This window comes from Pipistrellus hanaki (genome assembly GCF_964339955.1).
Source record: "Pipistrellus hanaki genome assembly, chromosome: 9".
Lineage (NCBI taxonomy): Eukaryota > Metazoa > Chordata > Mammalia > Chiroptera > Vespertilionidae > Pipistrellus > Pipistrellus hanaki.
In genome coordinates, this window is record NC_140511.1 from 33,530,884 (window position 1) to 33,548,570 (window position 17,687).

A 17,687-nucleotide genomic window follows, 5' to 3' on the forward strand; every position below is an offset into this window, starting at 1 on the left:
TGCCCCTAACAGCTTCTGCCTGCCAGTCTGATCATCCCCTAACCATTCCCCTGCCAGCCTGATTGATGCCTAATTGCTCCCCTGCCAGCCTAACTGCCCTCCCCTTCAGGCCTAGTCACCCCTAACTGCCCTCTCTGCAAGCCTAGTCACCCCTAACTGCCCTCCCCTTCAGGCTTGATCACTCCCTTGCAGGCCTGGTCCTTCCCAACTGCCCTCCCCTTCTTGCCATCTGTGTCCACATGGGGGCAGCCATATTGTGTGTTGGAGTGATGTTCAATTTGCATATTACTCTTTTATTAGATAGATGGTGATAAAAACAGTTGTTCACTGGTTAAGGTGAGTCTTGCCCTCCCTCATAATGCATTTTGAGTCTGAGTAAATCAGTTACTGTATTTTATATTTTGTGTGGTACATAAATATTGTTTAGTTAAAAATATTTGACTTGGCAGTCTCCAAATGGAGATCTTTATGTTGGAACAGTACAGTTGAATCTTCTCATTTCCTCCTCTCCTGTCCCCTCCATCCCCTCCTCAAAAAAATAAAAGAATTGTCACTTACTACATATAAAAGCACTGTTACTCTGGTGAAAATTTCAAGGATATTTTGTCTGTGTGGAGTAAAGACATGTATTCAGGAAGCAATAATATGGCAGTATGTATTAAGAATAACTATAGTATTTGTGTGATAGTGATTAATTTTAACTATCAAATGCACTTTTATGGAAGAGAGAGCATTTAAGTTAGATGTAAATTAAGATACAGTAGGCTTTCAGTTGATTTGTTGATTGCTTTATATATACTAGACACTGTACTAAGTATTGTGTCATTTAATCCTACTACCTGTGAGGAAACTTAAGGTCAGAGAGGTTAAGTAACTTGTTAAAGATCACACATAGCTAGTAAGTAGAGTTTAGACCCAAATCTAGCTAACAACAAATCCCTTTCACTAGAGCACAGATTTTAGAGAGAGATAGTGGAATGGGAGAGCATATTCTAAAACAGGGAGCAATAGGAGCAAATAAAAAGTACAAAGGAAAGAAAAAGGAGAGAAAAACAGAGAGGGAGGAAGGGAAGGGAGAGAGGAAGGAAGGGAGGAAGAGAGAGAGAGAGAGAGAAAGAGAGAGAGAGAGAGAGAGAGAGAGAGAGAGAGAGAGAGAGAGAGAGAGAGAGAGAAAGAGAAAAATCCAGTGTGGCTTGGGCATTGTGTGTGTGTATACAAGAGGGTGGAATGTGTAATAAGAAATATAGCTGAAAATATACGTTGTATCAGGGGACCTTGAACTAAGGAATCTGGGCATTGTTTTGTAGGAAGTCATCAATTTTGAGATGGCAAGAGAATCACGTCTGCTGGGCCAACATCTACTGGCCCACATGGCATTCAGGCCCTTTGTGCTGCGTGATTTCATGGTTACAGATCCTTTTGGAAGATAGAACTATAGGAATAAAAGTGGGTTCTTAAAATTAGGAGTTGAGTGTAATTCTCAACTTCATGTGGTAGTTTATGGAACTTGTGATCATTTTATTAAAGTAATCTGTGTCACAAAATTAGGAATACAACTATAGAATTGTGTGATGTAATTTATTATTTTTCCAAGACCATAAGACAGAATTTTTAAACCATGTTTTTCAGATACTGACCGAGCTTTATCATTGCTGGAAGAATACTGCAAAAAATTAAGGAAGCCTGAGGAACAGCAGCTGAAAAACGCTGTTAAAAAGGTGATGGGCATCTTTAGAAGCAGCTTATTTCAAGCTTTGCTAGGTATGTATTCAAATTCTGTATTATCTCTTTAAAAATATATTTTTAATGATGTCAGAAAGGAAAGGAGAGGGAGTAAAAGATAGAAACATCAGTGATGGGAGAGAATCACTGATTAGTTCTCTCCTTCATGCCCCACACTGGGGATGGAGCCCTGAAACTCAGGCATGTGCCCTTGACTGGAATGGGACCTGGGACCCTTCAGTCTGCAGACTTAACACTCTATCCGCTGAGCCAAACCAGCTGGGGCTTAAGTAGTACATTTTAAAGAAATAACTTAAGTCTCCTGGACATTATTATTACTTTTTAAAGTCTAAGAGTTATTGAAACAAAATCTAAAAATAGGATTATGAGAATTAATCTTGAAAATATTTTATCTATGCTTCTATCATATATGTGTACACTTACAAACAAAAACTCCAACTTGTTCTGAATATAATTTTAAAAGCTATTATATTTTGAAAATTTGAGAATCAGTCTAGTGAATAAAAATGGTAGAAAAAAATCTTTATAAGATTATATTGCCTGTGGATCAAAAGTTCTTTAAAACATACTCTTGTGGCTGGTAAGAATTAATGACGCAAATAACTGTAATAATCTTAGTTGGAATTAAATAAAAACAACTCTAAATGGACTCTTGCAGAATTTAAATAAATCCTGTCATTAGAGAATAGTAGTTGAGAACATTTTTAAGCCACACATTTCTCAGTTAAAAATTAATAGTTCCTTCTAATTGATCATTAACACAGGCCATTAACTGTGAATGGCAATATCTTTAAATAGATTTGTATGATATGTTTAGTTAAGACTAGCTAAGTCTTTTGAGAGTTTCAGTTTTTTAACTTGATTTAGGAAGATCAAGTTGGATGCGTTAGATAATTCAATTATACTTTGACAATGCAACCATTTGGTAAGGCAACTTTATTATGTGGGTAATAAAAGGACAAATTCATGACAAAGAATTGCATTTTGTAATTGTTTTGAGTGAGTGATAAATATCTTGGCAAAAAGCCTACAGTGCAGTTTGAATGTATCTAAAAAAATGAGAGACAACAATAATCTGTAAAAAGCTGTTATATAAGTAATCCTGGTGTCTAGCTTTGAATGGATAGATTTGCTTTGGCTGGTTTTTAAAAAATTCATTTTGGGATAAACTAGATTAAAAAAAAGAATAAATGGAGCAACATTATACAACAAAATATAATTTTCTATTCCATTCTGTGTGGGTTGTTAAATACTGATTACAATTTTTTTGCTATTGAATGTTTGAGTGGTCTTACTGTGTATCCTCTTTAAGGACACAAAAGCAGAAAACCCTGTAGCCCTGTGAATCCTGCAGGGAATTAGAGCTTTGTAAAAGGATAAGTGGGGTGCCACTGAAAAATAGAGCATTGTTTATGGCCTATAACCTGCTTTCTGTCTGAACCAACTCCTGCCCCCACTCTCTTGTCGTTCTTGTTACAAGTAGGGAAAACAGTGGCTTCACCCATTGTTCTAATACTTAAATAATCAGTACGATGAAATAATAACTTGCACGAATCTTAATTAGCTGAAGAAGTAGAAGAGAATCATAATGCATAAAACCCAACACAAATGAATAATAGGAAATACTGTTATTGAAGAATGTGTTGTAACACTTAGATGGGACCAGGAAACCAAGCCTTTCTACAGATGAAAACTATCACTTTGAAAATGAATTTGGCCCTGACCAGTTTGGCTCAGTGGATAGAGCGTCTGCCTACGGACTCAGGGGTCCCAGGTTCCATTCTGGCCAAGGGCATGTACCCTGATTGTAGGCACATCCCCAGTAGGGGGTGTGCAGGAAGCAGCTGATTGATGTTTCTTTTTCATCGATGTTCTAACTCTCTCTCCCTCTCCTTTCCTCTCTGTAAAAAAAAAAAAAAAAAAAAAAAAAAAAAAAAAAAAAAAAAAAAATCAATAAAGCATATTTTAAAAAAGAAAAAAAAAGAAAAAGAAAATTAATTTGGTCTTTCCTTTGTGATCCTTCATTATAATGCTTTAAAAACCACAACAAAAGCTAGTATGTCTTATATTGTATAAACCTTTGAGGATGGAATTCTGTTTTTATAACTTTGATAGTATGGTAGTGCATAAACACATTTTATAAATGGGTTCTCTGCTAATAGGGTAGAAGGTGATAACAAAAGTATTGCTTTTTAATTTTTAAAGTACAATTTTATCTTATTATAAAAGCAATGTATGCTTATTCTGGAAAAATTGTAAAACAAAGTAAAAGAAGGAAATGAAATCTAGCGGTGAGATACATTGCTTTATGGTAAAGAGCTGGATATATGATACATGTGGAGGATGATGAATTGTTTAATTTTCTTTCTCTTTGCTTCTAGAGTATCTGTATTTTCTTTTATTTTTCAATTTACTAATAATTAACAGTGGAAAAGACACTTTAAGCTCTTAAAAGCTAGTCATTACTGTTTATTAATATATAAAAAAGGAAAATACCTAAAGCAGTCATGTGCTATAAGCTGTACATTTAGATGTTAGGCTTAGGGTGCCATCTTGTGGTAAAACTAAGGAAAAAGTTTTGTCCAATGGATAATTACAGTTCTATGATGATCGCATTAATACCTTACAGAATTTGAGTAGAAGTGAATTGAAATTCCATATTTTACCAATTAATTTAGTAATTCTTTTGTTTAGTGTTGCTAAAACATTTTGATTTTCAAGGCACTTAGGTTATTTATTTTTCATTTAGGTGCTGAAGGAGCAAGATGAAATGTGTTTTTTTTTAAATCCTTTTTAAATTTCTCTTCCAGATACTTTGAAATTTTAAATGCCACTGTAGAGTGTTTGAGGGGGATTTTTGTGGGAGATATTTGGACAGTAAAGTGATACTTTTCTTAAAACACTACTAGTAGCAACATGTTAGAAAAGTGCTATCTGGTTCTATGGAGACTTGAATGTTCGATTTTGTGTTGGAATAGAATACTTTTCTAGTTCCATAAAGCTTAGCATAGAACCCTGTGGATAAATGAGGTTACTAGCAATGTGGATGAGACAATAAATATACCACATATTGGGATTGATCACTTCCTTGTGGAAGCCTTCTACCATGTCCCTACTTGCTAGCAGCTTTAAGCAGCTCTTTAATTATGTCCCTCGGCATTTTGTGCATCCTATATAATAAAGATGTAATATGCAAATTCACCGTCAGTCTAATACACAAGATGGCCACCCCCACGTGGACACAAGATGGCCACCACAAGATGGCCGGCAGGGGAGGGCAGTTAGGGCAATCAGGCCGGCAGGGGAGGGAAATTAGGGGTGACCAGGCCAGCAGGGGAGGGCAGTTAAGGTGTAATCTGGCTGGCAAGGGAGCAGTTAGGTGACGATCAGACTGGCAGGGGAGTTGTTAGGGGGTGATTAGCCAGACAGGCAGAAGTGGTTAGGGGCAATGAGGCAGGCAGGCAGGCGTGTGGTTGGGAACCAGCAGTCCTGAATTGTGAGAGGGATCCCAGATTGAAGAGGGTGCAGGCTGGGCTAAGGGACACACCCCTCCACCCCCCTTCCTGTGCACAAATTTTGTGCACTAGGCCTCTAGTATTACTATAAAGCACTTATTACATTGCTTTATGATAAACTGAACATATTGCTGCCCCTCAATAGGCTGTGAGTAGCTTGAGAGTTGAAGTTATGTCTAATTTATGTTTGTACCACCAGTATGTGCACCTTAAATAACAATAGGTTGTCAGTAAACTTTGTTTATTCATTTACTCAACAGTTATTTCTTTTTTATTTTTTGGTAGGTAAGCAGATGCAGGTTGAACATTTTTAAATTTTTATTGTCTAAAGTTTTACATATGTCAACAGTTATTTTTTAAGAGGCCTGATATGTATTTGACATTGTGGTAGGCCACAGAGATACAATAGTAAACTATAGAGGAAAAGATAGTCCTTGCCATCAAGGGTGCGAGCAATTAAGTGGAGGGAAAGAGACATTGGATATTTGGGTACTTATTTAAATGTAATGGTGGCAAGTGCTACAAAATCAATCTCTATAAGAGTTGTATCGCATTTTAGTTAGAATAAAATAAAACCACTACATATTTTCCCAATGTAGTAATTCTAACATCATATATTTTTAAAAAATATATTTTATTGATTTTTCACAGAGAGGAAGAGAGAGGGATAAAGAGTTAGAAACATCGACCAGCTGCCTCCTACACCTCCCTAATGGGGACGTGCCCGCAACCAAGGTACATGCCCCTGACCGGAATCAAACCTGAGACCCCTCAGTCCACAGGCCGATGCTCCATCCACTGAGCCAAACCGGTTTCGGCTCTAACATCATATTTTTTATTTCAAAATAACAATTATCTGAAAACAACCTGGCTAGTTTGGTCTTAATTATTCATCAAAATGTATAATTTTGCCACTTGATCATAAGAAAGTCTAAGGATTTTATATAGATGATAGTGTGTGTGAAGGCCCAGTTATGTGGATTTGGAGTAACTTGGCTTTCATCCTCCAAAGCAGAGGTTCTCAAAGGTGGTTCTTGAAGCAGCAGCACCAGCAGCACCTGGGAATGTGGTTAACGTTGCAAATTTGGGCCTTACCCCAGACATGCTGAATCAGAAACTCTGGAAGTAGGGGTCAGCAAATAGTGTTTTAAGAAGCCTTCCCCGTGATTGTGAGGCATGCTAAAGTTTGAGAACACGTGTTCTTCGTGGTTAGATATTTGGTCTCTCAGAGAAAGTAATATAGTAGGTGAATATTATTAATAGCTTGGGAAACTATAACAATGGCATTTCTTCATTCTTGGGATTTATAAAGATCTGATTTAATCTTTAACAAGATCTTTTTCAAGTACATTTTTGATCAAGTACTTCGAGAATCTATAAATTAACGATATCATTATGAAATCTAATTTAAAATACAATAGTATATCTGAAACATTAAGTGACTTTTTCTCCCCTTTGGATCCCTAATGGTAGTTTCTACCTGCAGCTAGAGAACAGCAAAGCAACCTTGTATGAGGCTGACTCACTTAGGTAAGTGCCTGCTGCCGCTCACACCTGGAAGCATGTGCTCTAGTGAAACAAAGAAATGACTACATGTCATGGACCTTCAAATAAGTCCTGACTGGCCAAAGTGGTGGATGTTAAGTTCTTAAATATCAAGGTGTACTATGTTCCTATTTATTTGTTCACAATATTCCCTTTAAGTAAAAAGAGTGCTGGTATTCTAGTTATTGTGAAGAGTTTACCTATTTACATGGAATATGCAGATAGATGTTATTAAAGATGAAATCCTTACCCTTAAGGAGGTTAAGGTCAATTGGGAAGGTAATATTTACATACTAGAGACCCAGTGCGTGAATTTGTGCACAGGTGGGGTCTGACTGGCCCTGCCCCGATTGGGGTTGATCAGGGCTGGTTGGCCAGGGGGAGGGATGGCAGGAAGTTGGCTGGCAGGCCCTGTCCCATTCAGGGTGGGGGGACTGATTGGGGACAGGGATAGCTGGGGGGAGGAGTCATGGGAGGTTTGCCAGCTGGCCCTGCCCCTCACAGTGCACATCATAGCAACTGGTTGTTTCTGGTTGTTCCGGTCACTTAGGGTTTTATATATATAGATATATAGACAAGTACAAGACAGGATATAATTAAGAACTAAACTCTGGAGGCTAGACCAAAATGCTGCAGGAGTTCAGAGAAGTAGGGATCATTGTAATTCATGTTTCTAGGGAAGCTTTTATATAAAATGTGAACTTAAGCTGGGTCTTGTAACTGATAGGATTTGGGTAAGAAGAAAGGATAGAGAAGAACATTTCCCCCCATCTGTCCATGTGTTTGTCCATCCCATCCATCCATCCATCCATCCATCCATCCATCCAAAGAATATTTATTGCTATAGTCACTGAGAACACCGGCATTAAACAAAATTGTGTAAATATTATATACAATTGTGATAAATGCGATAGAGGAGAAGTATAGGGTGCTCTGAGCAAGAGGCTTAACCTTAGCAGTGGAATCAGGGGCTTTCTCAAGGAAGTGAGTATTTAAGGTGAAGACATTATACAGATTCATAGAGGTTAAAAAAAAAAAAGTGAAGAAATGGATTTGACTGCAACAGGGGTTCAAGATGTTTTTGATATGTATGCTTTTAAAATGTCCTCTAGGAGTTGGCTAAGGCATCACATTAGACTTAAGTTTCTTCCAGAGACATAAGTTTGAGGGTAAACTTGAGAAACAAGAGCGGTAAGCATAAAATGTGACCCGAACAATCCTCATTATTTCTGATGTTAGACTCATATACTGAGTGTGATTAGTTGTGTTTTTCATGTCAGGAGGGATCTGGTATTTCTTACGTTTAAATTTGACACTTTAGATTGGATGCCATGAAGAGGATAAATTGCCATTCATGGCTCTGGACTTTATGTATTTGCTGCAGGATTTATGTCACCAGATGGCACCATTTAACTAAATTTATGTACTTTATGTTTAAGGCTGGTTGTTTTTCAGTGGAGGATGCTTTTATCTGTGCAGTTCCTGAAATAGGAAGAATTAATTTATTTTGATGGCATTTGAGACCTCTATACAGAATAAAGTAATGAAGCACCAAACGTTTGTTGAGTGCAGGAAAGGATCTTGATGATTTCTGCTAAGTACATAATAAATGAAAATTTGGTGGTTATTTCTGTCACTAACATAGAGTTGACAACAGTAGGTTAAAATTGTGAGTATGCAAAACAGATTTGTTTCTTATATTATTACTTATTAATTATTGTATTATTTTCCACTTGAACAACTATAATCCTACTTTTGCCCACTCCTGTATATGGAATCTGGCAAGAAAGCAGCATATACTAGGTTTCTTCATCTAGGTTTTCCTAATGCTAGCATAGTAATATTATGACTATTTTAGCCTTGATTTAACTCTCAGGTGGAGGGATTGATGTACATAATAAAAATAGAAGATTTTAAAAGATTTTAGGAGTAAATCTTTTCAAGAGGTCTTGAAATATTATGGTAATAATGTGTTAATTTGTCAAGAGAGTACATGTTGTATTGAACAGTAGAGCTAATAAAATTAATAGAACATGATATTGATGTTTTTTCTTAACATAAACATTTATCCCCCCAAAACGAATATTTATAATTTCTTGGTTAAAAACTTCCTTAACTCTTTCTCTACCTTTAGGTGGAATTAGTCACTTTATCCCTCGTGTTCCCATAATACTTGTGCCTATTTCTGGTGCAGCATTTATTTTGTATTATTGGTAATGGATTACATTTTGGTCCCCTTCAGTAGACTGTGAGCATTTTGAATGCAGGACTGGTTCTAATTGGTAGGGGCACAGTGTGTACCATAGAACACTCATTCCATCATTAAATGTGTTTTGTTGGACAAAATATATTTTGAACCCCTACTGTCTAGGGGCCACTGTGTTAGGCTCTGGGATTTCATGACAGGAGAGACATGGACCCTATTTTCATGGAGCTCATGGCCTACCAAGGGAGACAGACATTAAAGAAATAAATACAATTGTGATATGTACTTTGAAATAGTTATGTGGAGCTGGGGGGAGGTCAAGGGGGAAAAGAAGGAGACATATGTACTACTATTTGTAATTCTTCAAACAATAAAAAAATGTAAATAAGCCGGACCGGTTTGGCTCAGTGGATAGAGCGTCGGCCTGCGGACTGAAAGGTCTCGGGTTCGATTCCGGTCAGGGGCATGTACCTTGGTTGTGGGCGCATCCCCGGTGGGTGGTGTGCAGGAGGCAGCTGATCGATGATTCTCTCTCATTGATGTTTCTGGCTCTCTGTCCCTCTCTCTTCCTCTCTGTAAAAAAAAAATCAATAAAATATATTTTAAAAAAATGTAAATAAAATAAAATAAAAAGAAGTAATTATGCAGATTAAACAATAAAATTATAAGATTGATTAGAACCGGTCAAATTCATATCATTGTATCATGTTTGTTTAGATGGAATTGATTAATTGAAAGCTTCTAGTAATCATTATTCTTGGAATCAAATTCAGATTTCTCACCTGTAAGATTCCCCATCACCTCTGCCTACCTCTCATCTCATCTCTTACCACTCTTCCCTATTCACTATATTCCAGCCACACTAGCCTTCCAAAATCCGGTCCTCCAAAACGTTGCCCAGGACATTTTCACTTGCTTTTTTGTTGGTTTGGAGTACCCTTCTACCAAGATACTTGCCTTATTGGCTTAGCTCATCGTTTAGGTCTCAGTGCCTGTAAAGTGCCTTTATTCCCCTTTCCAGTTTACTTCCCACCTACATCCTACTATCATTTCACACTACTTGTTTTATTTTGTCACCGTTTGTATCACTACGAGAATTTTTGTGTATGTGTGTTTTGCATGACTTTCTCCACTAGAATGTAAATTCCATAAGAGCAGCTATTCATAGCTGTATCTTCTATATTATCTTAGTTTCTAGCACTTAATAGCTACCAAATAAATATCTGTTAAATAAATGGATGAATGAGTGTTGCTGCATGCCTGGGACTGTGCTACAATAGATTCTAGTTGTAGTTAGAAATCTGCTCATTTGAAAGGAACAGAAAGCTTACGCATCTAGTGTTTTTCTACGTCAGGAGAAGTCTGAAGGTAGGCAGTTGCTGGCATTACAGGCATCATCTCAGGGAACTTGTGGTCAATGTCTTTGCTCTGTGGGAATGAGAACATGACTTCGGGGAGGAATGTGGGGCTATAGTATCAGGGGGGGCCCAAGGCCAAGCAGCTGGGAGTTTTGCTTGAGTGAAAAGAAAGGACACCAGATCTTCTCTAATAGACTTCTGCATTGGAGGCCAGCAGCATGTTCAGTGAACAGATGGACAGGAACATGGACCAGGGCAGCTAAAGGACAGCATGGCGATCCAATAAACCCAACCTGTTTCTACCCCGAAGACTGTGATGATGGATAAACATTATCCACAATCCCTCCCCAAGTTGTCTACTCCCATACAAGTGGGCAATATTTCAGAGAGAGAAATAAGCAGGAGAGGGGAGAAGCTATATGAATGAGCAGATTTGGCTGAAACTTCTTAAGATATTGAATTAGACCAGGGGTCGGCAACCTTTAAGACATAAAGAGCCACTTGGACCCGTTTTCGAAGGAAAAAAAAAACCTCGGAGCCGCAAAACCATTTTGACATAAGTGATACAGCTCCCCGCCCCGCCCTGCTATCTGCCCTGCTAGTGTCGGACCTGCTGGGGGCCGCAGCAAAGGTTCAAAAGAGCCGCATGCGGCTCCGGAGCCGCAGGTTGCCGACCCCTGAATTAGACTATACTTTAAACTGGATTGGGTGGCTCCTTTCCCCCACAACCCAGGGCTTGAGGGCTTCTGAAGAAGCTGGATAAAGCACAGGCACAGTAAAAAGCTAGACAGTTTGTGTGCAGATTCATGGTGTGGTGTAAGCTGTATGAGCCCACTGTACTGAAGCATGGATCTCAATGTTGACTCTTACCTCGTCATATTTCTTTCAAATGTGATATGGAGTATTGAAAAGAATTCACCACAAAATGGAGCAATGAAAAAAGAAGTACCCCACAAATATCTCATAGGAAAAGCTTCCCTTCACTCTGTTAGCTCTGGTTCTTGGTAAAAGATAGAAGTGGGTGAGAATGAGAGGCATTGGTCTACCTTAGTTTTTCTTTACATGAGTCGGTTCTAAGAGTTGCCTAAGAAAACATTTATCCTCAACCTTTTATGGAACTTCTTAGATTGTGCTACGAATTGCAAACATACCAATAATAGCCTACAGATATACCAGATAGAATAAATTTCCCTGATTTCTACTTTCTGAGTTCCTGGGTTCTACCTTACATTCAGTTTCCAGGTTTCTGTCAAAACAGTAAACCTTTCTGAAACCCTAAGATTAGAATTTTCTTTGCAGGACTATATGTATGCAAATGAGTCATCAAATATACCCAAAGTTACAAAATTTCTCATGCTGGCTCTCAATAAATGCCTTAATTGTGAATCCCCACAAATTTAAGATATTTTTAAACTCACAGGCACAAATTATACTGAATATTAAATAATTCTTTCAGAAAAATCTCGAGTTTTGAAAATAAGCCATTTGAAAATAAACAATTACTTCAGAGGTAAGCCTTGTGCTTTAGGAACAGAACCTGCGAGTGTTTTCTGAAGAAAAGTTTTTTTTTTTTATTAATTTTTTTAATAAGTTTTTATTTTTCATATTATTACAAATGTTCCTTCCCCCCCCCCCCACCATTGCTCTCCTCCACCAGGTTCCCACCCCACCCTCTGCCCTTTCCCCTCTCCCCATTGTCCTCATCCATAGGTGCACAGTTTATGTTCAGTCTCTTCCCACGCCCCCCTCTCCCCTTTTCCCCAAGAATCGTCAGTCCACTCCCCTTCCATACCTCTGATTCTATTATATTCAACAGTTAATATTGTTCATCAGATTTTTTTAATTTCCTTGGTTTTTAGATTCACTTGTTGATAATTACGTATTTGTTGTTCATAATTTTTATCTTTGTTTACTTTCTCTTCTGAAAGAACCCCCTTCAGCAATTCATATAATTCTGGTTTGGTGGTGATGAACTCCTTTAGCTTTTTTTTATTAGTGAAGCTCTTTATCTGGCCTTCGATTCTGAGTGATAGCTTTGCTGGGTAGCTTATTTTTGGCTGTAGGTTCTTGCTATTCATCACCTTGAATATTTCTTGCCATTCCCTTCTGGCCTGCATGGTTTCTGTTGAGAAGTCAGCTGACAATCGTATAGGTGCTCCTTTATAAGTTACTACCTTCTTTGCTCTTGCTTCTTTTAGTATTCTCTCTTTATCTTTTGCTCTTGGAATTTTAATAATGATGTGTCTCGGTGTGGTCCTCTTTGGATTCCTTTTGTTTGGAGTTCTGTGCGCTTCCTGGACTTGTAAGTCAAATTCTTTCACCAGGTGGGGGAAGTTTTCTGTCACTATTTCTTTCAGTATGTTTTCGATATCTTGCTCTCTCTCATCTTCTGGAACCCCCATAATTCTGATGTTGGTTCGCTTGAAGTTGTCCCAGAGGTTTCTTACATTATCTTCAATTTTCTGGATTCTCTTGCCTTCTAGCTTCTGTGGAGGAGTGTCTTCTGGCTCTTTATGTTCCAAATCTTTGACTTGATTCTTGCGATCTTCCCTTCTGTTTTTAGGACTCTGTAGAATATTTTTTATTTCAGACAATGTATTCTTTATTTCTTGTTGATCCCTTATCATTTCTTGTTGACTCCTTATTAATTCTAGTTGATCTCTTTTCATATCCTCATAGGCCTTATCCATCTTTTCTAGGAAATTCTTGAAAAACCTTATAAGCGTAGATTTAAACTCTATATCCAGATGCTTTTTGTCCTCCATTTCTTTCGTTTGTGATCTATTTTGTTGTCGCATTTCGCAGTTACAGATGGGACGGGGTTTCAGGGTGGAGCCTGCAGCTTTGGCTTCCGTCAGCCCCGCCCTATGCGGGTCCTTCAGTGCTCGCTGCCGGCGCCTCTGAGAGAAAGGTGCCCTCGATTTTCACCTGCTGCCAAACAGTCTATGCTCTCCCACAATGAGCCCGGTATTGGGGTTCAGTTCAGTTGGAAGTGGAGTTGGAGGTGGCGTTCACAGCAGTCTGGAGCCCCAGTCTCCTTCCCGTCAGGGCAATCCCGCGGCACAGCCGAGCGTCCCTTCTCTGGGGGCAGTGTGCGCGCCTCCGGGACCTCCTTTCTCCGCTACCCCGGGGTTCCGACTTACAGCCCAGCTCCCTACGGCTGAGCCTGGGTCCCTGGGGTCTGGCCCAGAACTGGGGTTCAGAGCAGTCAGGGGCCCAGCACAGTCGGAGTTTTCTCTCCTTCCCGCTTGGGAACGCCCGCCAGGCACTCGGCCTCCCTCCTCTCCGGCTCCGTCCTCTCCGCGCGCCGCGTGTCTCCGTACCTTAGGCTTTTACAGCTCCTCCGTGCTTCCTTCTGGTTTTCTCCTTGCTTCTTGTTGTAGGATTTCCAGTCAGTCGACTTTCCTGTAGTTCTGGGTAATGTCCATTTTATATTTTAGTTGTATTTTATTAAAATTGTTGTGTGCGGCTGCGGCTAGTTGCCTACCCGAGCAGCCATCTTGGATTCTCCTCTGAAGAAAAGTTTAAGAGCTCTTGAATTGATCAAAATAAGACAATGGTTATGAAGGTGAGTTTAAAATTTCACTAATTGAAATAATATTATTAATAAAGCCTGTTAATTTTAGGTACAGGGGTACATTTCCCCCTTCCCCGCCCCCCCCAGGATACATGTTCACATTCTTTTTGCCAGTTTTTTCATAAAATCTAATTTTTTTAAAATATATATTTTGCTATGGATTTTTAGAGAGAGAGGAGAGAGAGAGAAACATTGATGTGAGAGTGAAGCATTGCCTGGCTCCTGCATGCCTTTTGCCGGGGATCTAGGTCAGAATTGAGCATGTGCCTTGGCTGGGAATTGAACTGGCAACGCTTTAGGTGCATGGGACAATACCTAACCAACTGAGCCACCCCGGGCAGGCTTAATTTCTTAACTATATCTTTTTCTAGAAATGGAGCTCTTTGAAATATAGAAAAATTATCATACTTAACTGGGCTCTCTGCAAATATTGGTGCAGGATACTTCCATTTTCCAAATTTGAGTATTTCTACTTGTAACATGTGAAGAGCTGATGCAATGACTTTCTTTAAACATTAAAGACTGTGGAGAGGAATGGTGGCTGCATATGGAGCAAAAGTTATGGGAAAATGCACAGTAATGTTCTCTATGATAATTTTATACTCTGAAGTTTGAATTATTGTTATTTTGGCTTTGTGGACAATTTATTCATTGGATCAGTTTCTTGATCTGCTTTATAGCAATAATCTCTTTACCATATCTCATGTATCTACTCTTTCTTTTTTTTAAATATATTTTATTGATTTTGTACAGAGAAGAAGGGAGAGAGATAGAGAGTTAGAAACATTGAACAGAGAGAGTCATCAATCAGCTGCCTCTTGCACACCCCCTACTGGGGATATGCCCGCAACCAAGGTACATGCCCTTGACCGGAATCGAACTGGGACCCTTCAGTCCCCAAGCCGACGCTCTATCCATTGAGCCAAACCGGTCTTGGGTCATGTATCTACTCTTTAAAAAAATATTTTTATTGATTTCAGAGAGGAAAGGAGAGGGAGAGAGAGAGAGATAGAAACATCAATGATGAGAGAGAATCATTGATGGGCTGCCTCCTGCATGCCCCACACTGGGAATCAAGCCCCCAACCCAGGCATGTGCCCTTGACTGGAATAGAACCTGGAACTCTTCAGTCCACAGGCTGATGCTCTATCCACTAAGCAAACTAGTCAGGGCTCATGTACCTACTCTTATATTTTACTCTATAACTTATCATTATTAAAAACCATACATTTTTAAAATTCCATTCTGACTACCACTCATCACCTATTTTTCCAGTTTATTCATATATTTCCAATGTCCAATCATTCTTTGATCCCATAAACACTGCTAACTTATCAGCCCTATACATTTTTGTGATCTGTTAGCTAACATAAATCTTCACATCCCTCCTTACCCAGCTTAGAATACATGATTCATTGCTATAATTACTCATTTGCATACATCTGCAATTTCATTGTTGTTCCCTCCATCTGCTGGCAAAAAACAACCTCTGGTTAAACCCATCTCTATTTCATGCACCAATAGAGCCAAATGTAGCTGGAGAAATACGCACAACCTTGGTAACTGGTTTTACTTTAAACCTAGGAACAAAAAGCCTATTATATTTCCTTGGACAATTCACTTTCTTGTTCTCACAGGGAACATTTCATACTCTCTCTTCTTCTCAAATTCAATACACCTCACCTTTTTCAACATCAACTGATGACCTTTCTTATTATTTTATTGAGACAATAAAAACAATCAAAAGAGAACTTTCTCATCTTTTTACCACTTAATCTACCAACCTACCTATTATCTGTATCCAAATACTCTGCCTTCCCTCTCCTCTTATCTAAGGCCACTTCCTCTTCTTGGAGAGAGTCAGAGTCCTGGAAGGTAAGAGAAGGTTTTCTCAGAGAGAGTTTAATGAGGACCTGTTTACAAAGGTAAGGGCAAAGTTACTAGTACGGGGACTGACCAGGGGACTAGGAAGAGTGAGGATTCTGAGTGAGCTGTTACTGTAAGACAGAGAGAGCTGTAACCCTTGGGAGGGACTGCCTGACAGAAACTATAGCTTTAAGAAGGGGAACACAGTCACCGCCAAACCATGGCCCAGAAAGGAGAGAGCTGGGGGAATATACATCCCAAACCCTCTTTCCTCCCTTCCCTGATCCTCTGCTGTTGCTTTCCAATAGTGGACCCCAATTGAAAACCAGAGGACAGGGAGCTGGGTGACATAGTCAATTGAGATGACAGTTTTCCCAGGGTGATAATCAAGGAAAGATGATCTGGAAGGGCAGATGTAGAAGATCCATAACAGGTTATGTCCCCATCCTTCCTCATTTACTCAAAGAATAGTCTATAATTATTCTTTTTTCTCTTTGGAGTTAATTTACCTTTGTATTCAATTAGTCTTATTAGCAAACAAACATCTCTTAATCTGTTATCTCCCTTCTCTTTGTCTGCCCTTGTCTTCTGGCTTCTGTCTGAATTGGCCAGTGGAAAGTATTAACAGATCAGAAGATGAGGAGGAAAGAGAGGTTGGGACATTTATTCTTCTGCCCCCCCCTTCCCCCCCCCCCCCCCCCCCCCCGTCTTCTAGTCCATGATTTAGCAATGCCTATGTTCTTCTACTTAAGGCCACAGTTCCTGCCCTGTAGCCCCTCTTCCATTTCTCTAATCCTCTTTAGAGCAAAAATTATCACAGAAGTTTGTTTATACTCCCAGTTTATGCTTCTTCATCTCCCATTTTCTCTTGAACCTACTCCAAATTAGACTCTCATCTTCTCCATCCTAATGAGATGTACTTGTCAAGTTTATTGTGATCTATAAGAAATATACATTTGGTTATTCAGATGTTGAAAATATATTTCTCATATATATTTGTTTTTGTTCCTGTTCCTGACTTAAAATTCCTAAAAACCTTGGGATTTCTTGTGATAAGAGCAATGGATCCTTTTTTTTTTTTTTTAATCTTAATGAGGAAACTTTTGGAAAGCCTTTAGGTAATCTATACATGAGGAGCTTGTTGCTTGTTGTCAGGGCAACTAACCATGTAATTAGAGGTAGAAACTTCAGTGCCCATCCCCACCCCTCCACTCTGAGGAGGGCAGAGGGTGGAGATGGAGTTCACTTGCCAATGGCCAGTGTTTTAATCAATCATGTCTATGTAATGAAGCCTCCATAACAACCCTAAAGGATGGGGTTCCGGGAGCTTCTGGTTGGCAAACACGCTGAGATTTGAGAGAAGCACTCCTAGAAAGGGCATGGGAGCTCCACACCCCTCCCCCATGTCTTGCCCTGAGCATCTCTTCTATATGATCTTTCCTGCATTAGGTCCTTTTTTAAATAAACTAGTATTCCCATGAGTAAAATGTTTCTCTTTGTTCTATAAGACTCTCTAGCAAATTAATCAGACCTGAGAAGAAGGTCAGGGGACCTCTCATTTATAGCCAGAAGTACAGGTAATATCTGGACTTGAAATTGGCATCCTGAGTTGGAGGGGGTTGTTGGAACCTCCAATTTGTAGCTAGTTGATCAGAGGCACAGGCCATAGCCTGGGCTTGCTATTGGCCTCTAAGTTGGGGGTGGGGTATGCAGTGTTAATAAAAGGGAGCCCTCAACCTGTGGATACTGACACTGTGTCTTGGTAGATAATGTAAGGATTGGAAAGGATTCTCCAACACCCTGGGGTGAACAAGAGTTGCTTAGTATTATATGAGGAGCCCCCTACCCCCAAGAACCCAAAATAGTTGTAGAAACTG

General features: G+C 39.2%; 1 protein-coding gene across 1 annotated transcript in view; it reads left to right on the forward strand.

Annotated features, from left to right (window-relative positions):
- LOC311627643 (disks large 1 tumor suppressor protein-like) overlaps window positions 1-17,687 on the forward strand; it is a gene marked incomplete at its 3' end in the record, with an annotated part of 243,407 nt that overhangs the window by 27,062 nt on the left and 198,658 nt on the right. The window contains exon 2 of the mRNA XM_084894134.1: window positions 1,630-1,761. Coding sequence (XP_084750260.1) covers window positions 1,630-1,761 — 132 coding nt within the window. The remainder of the gene's footprint in view (window positions 1-1,629; window positions 1,762-17,687) is intronic.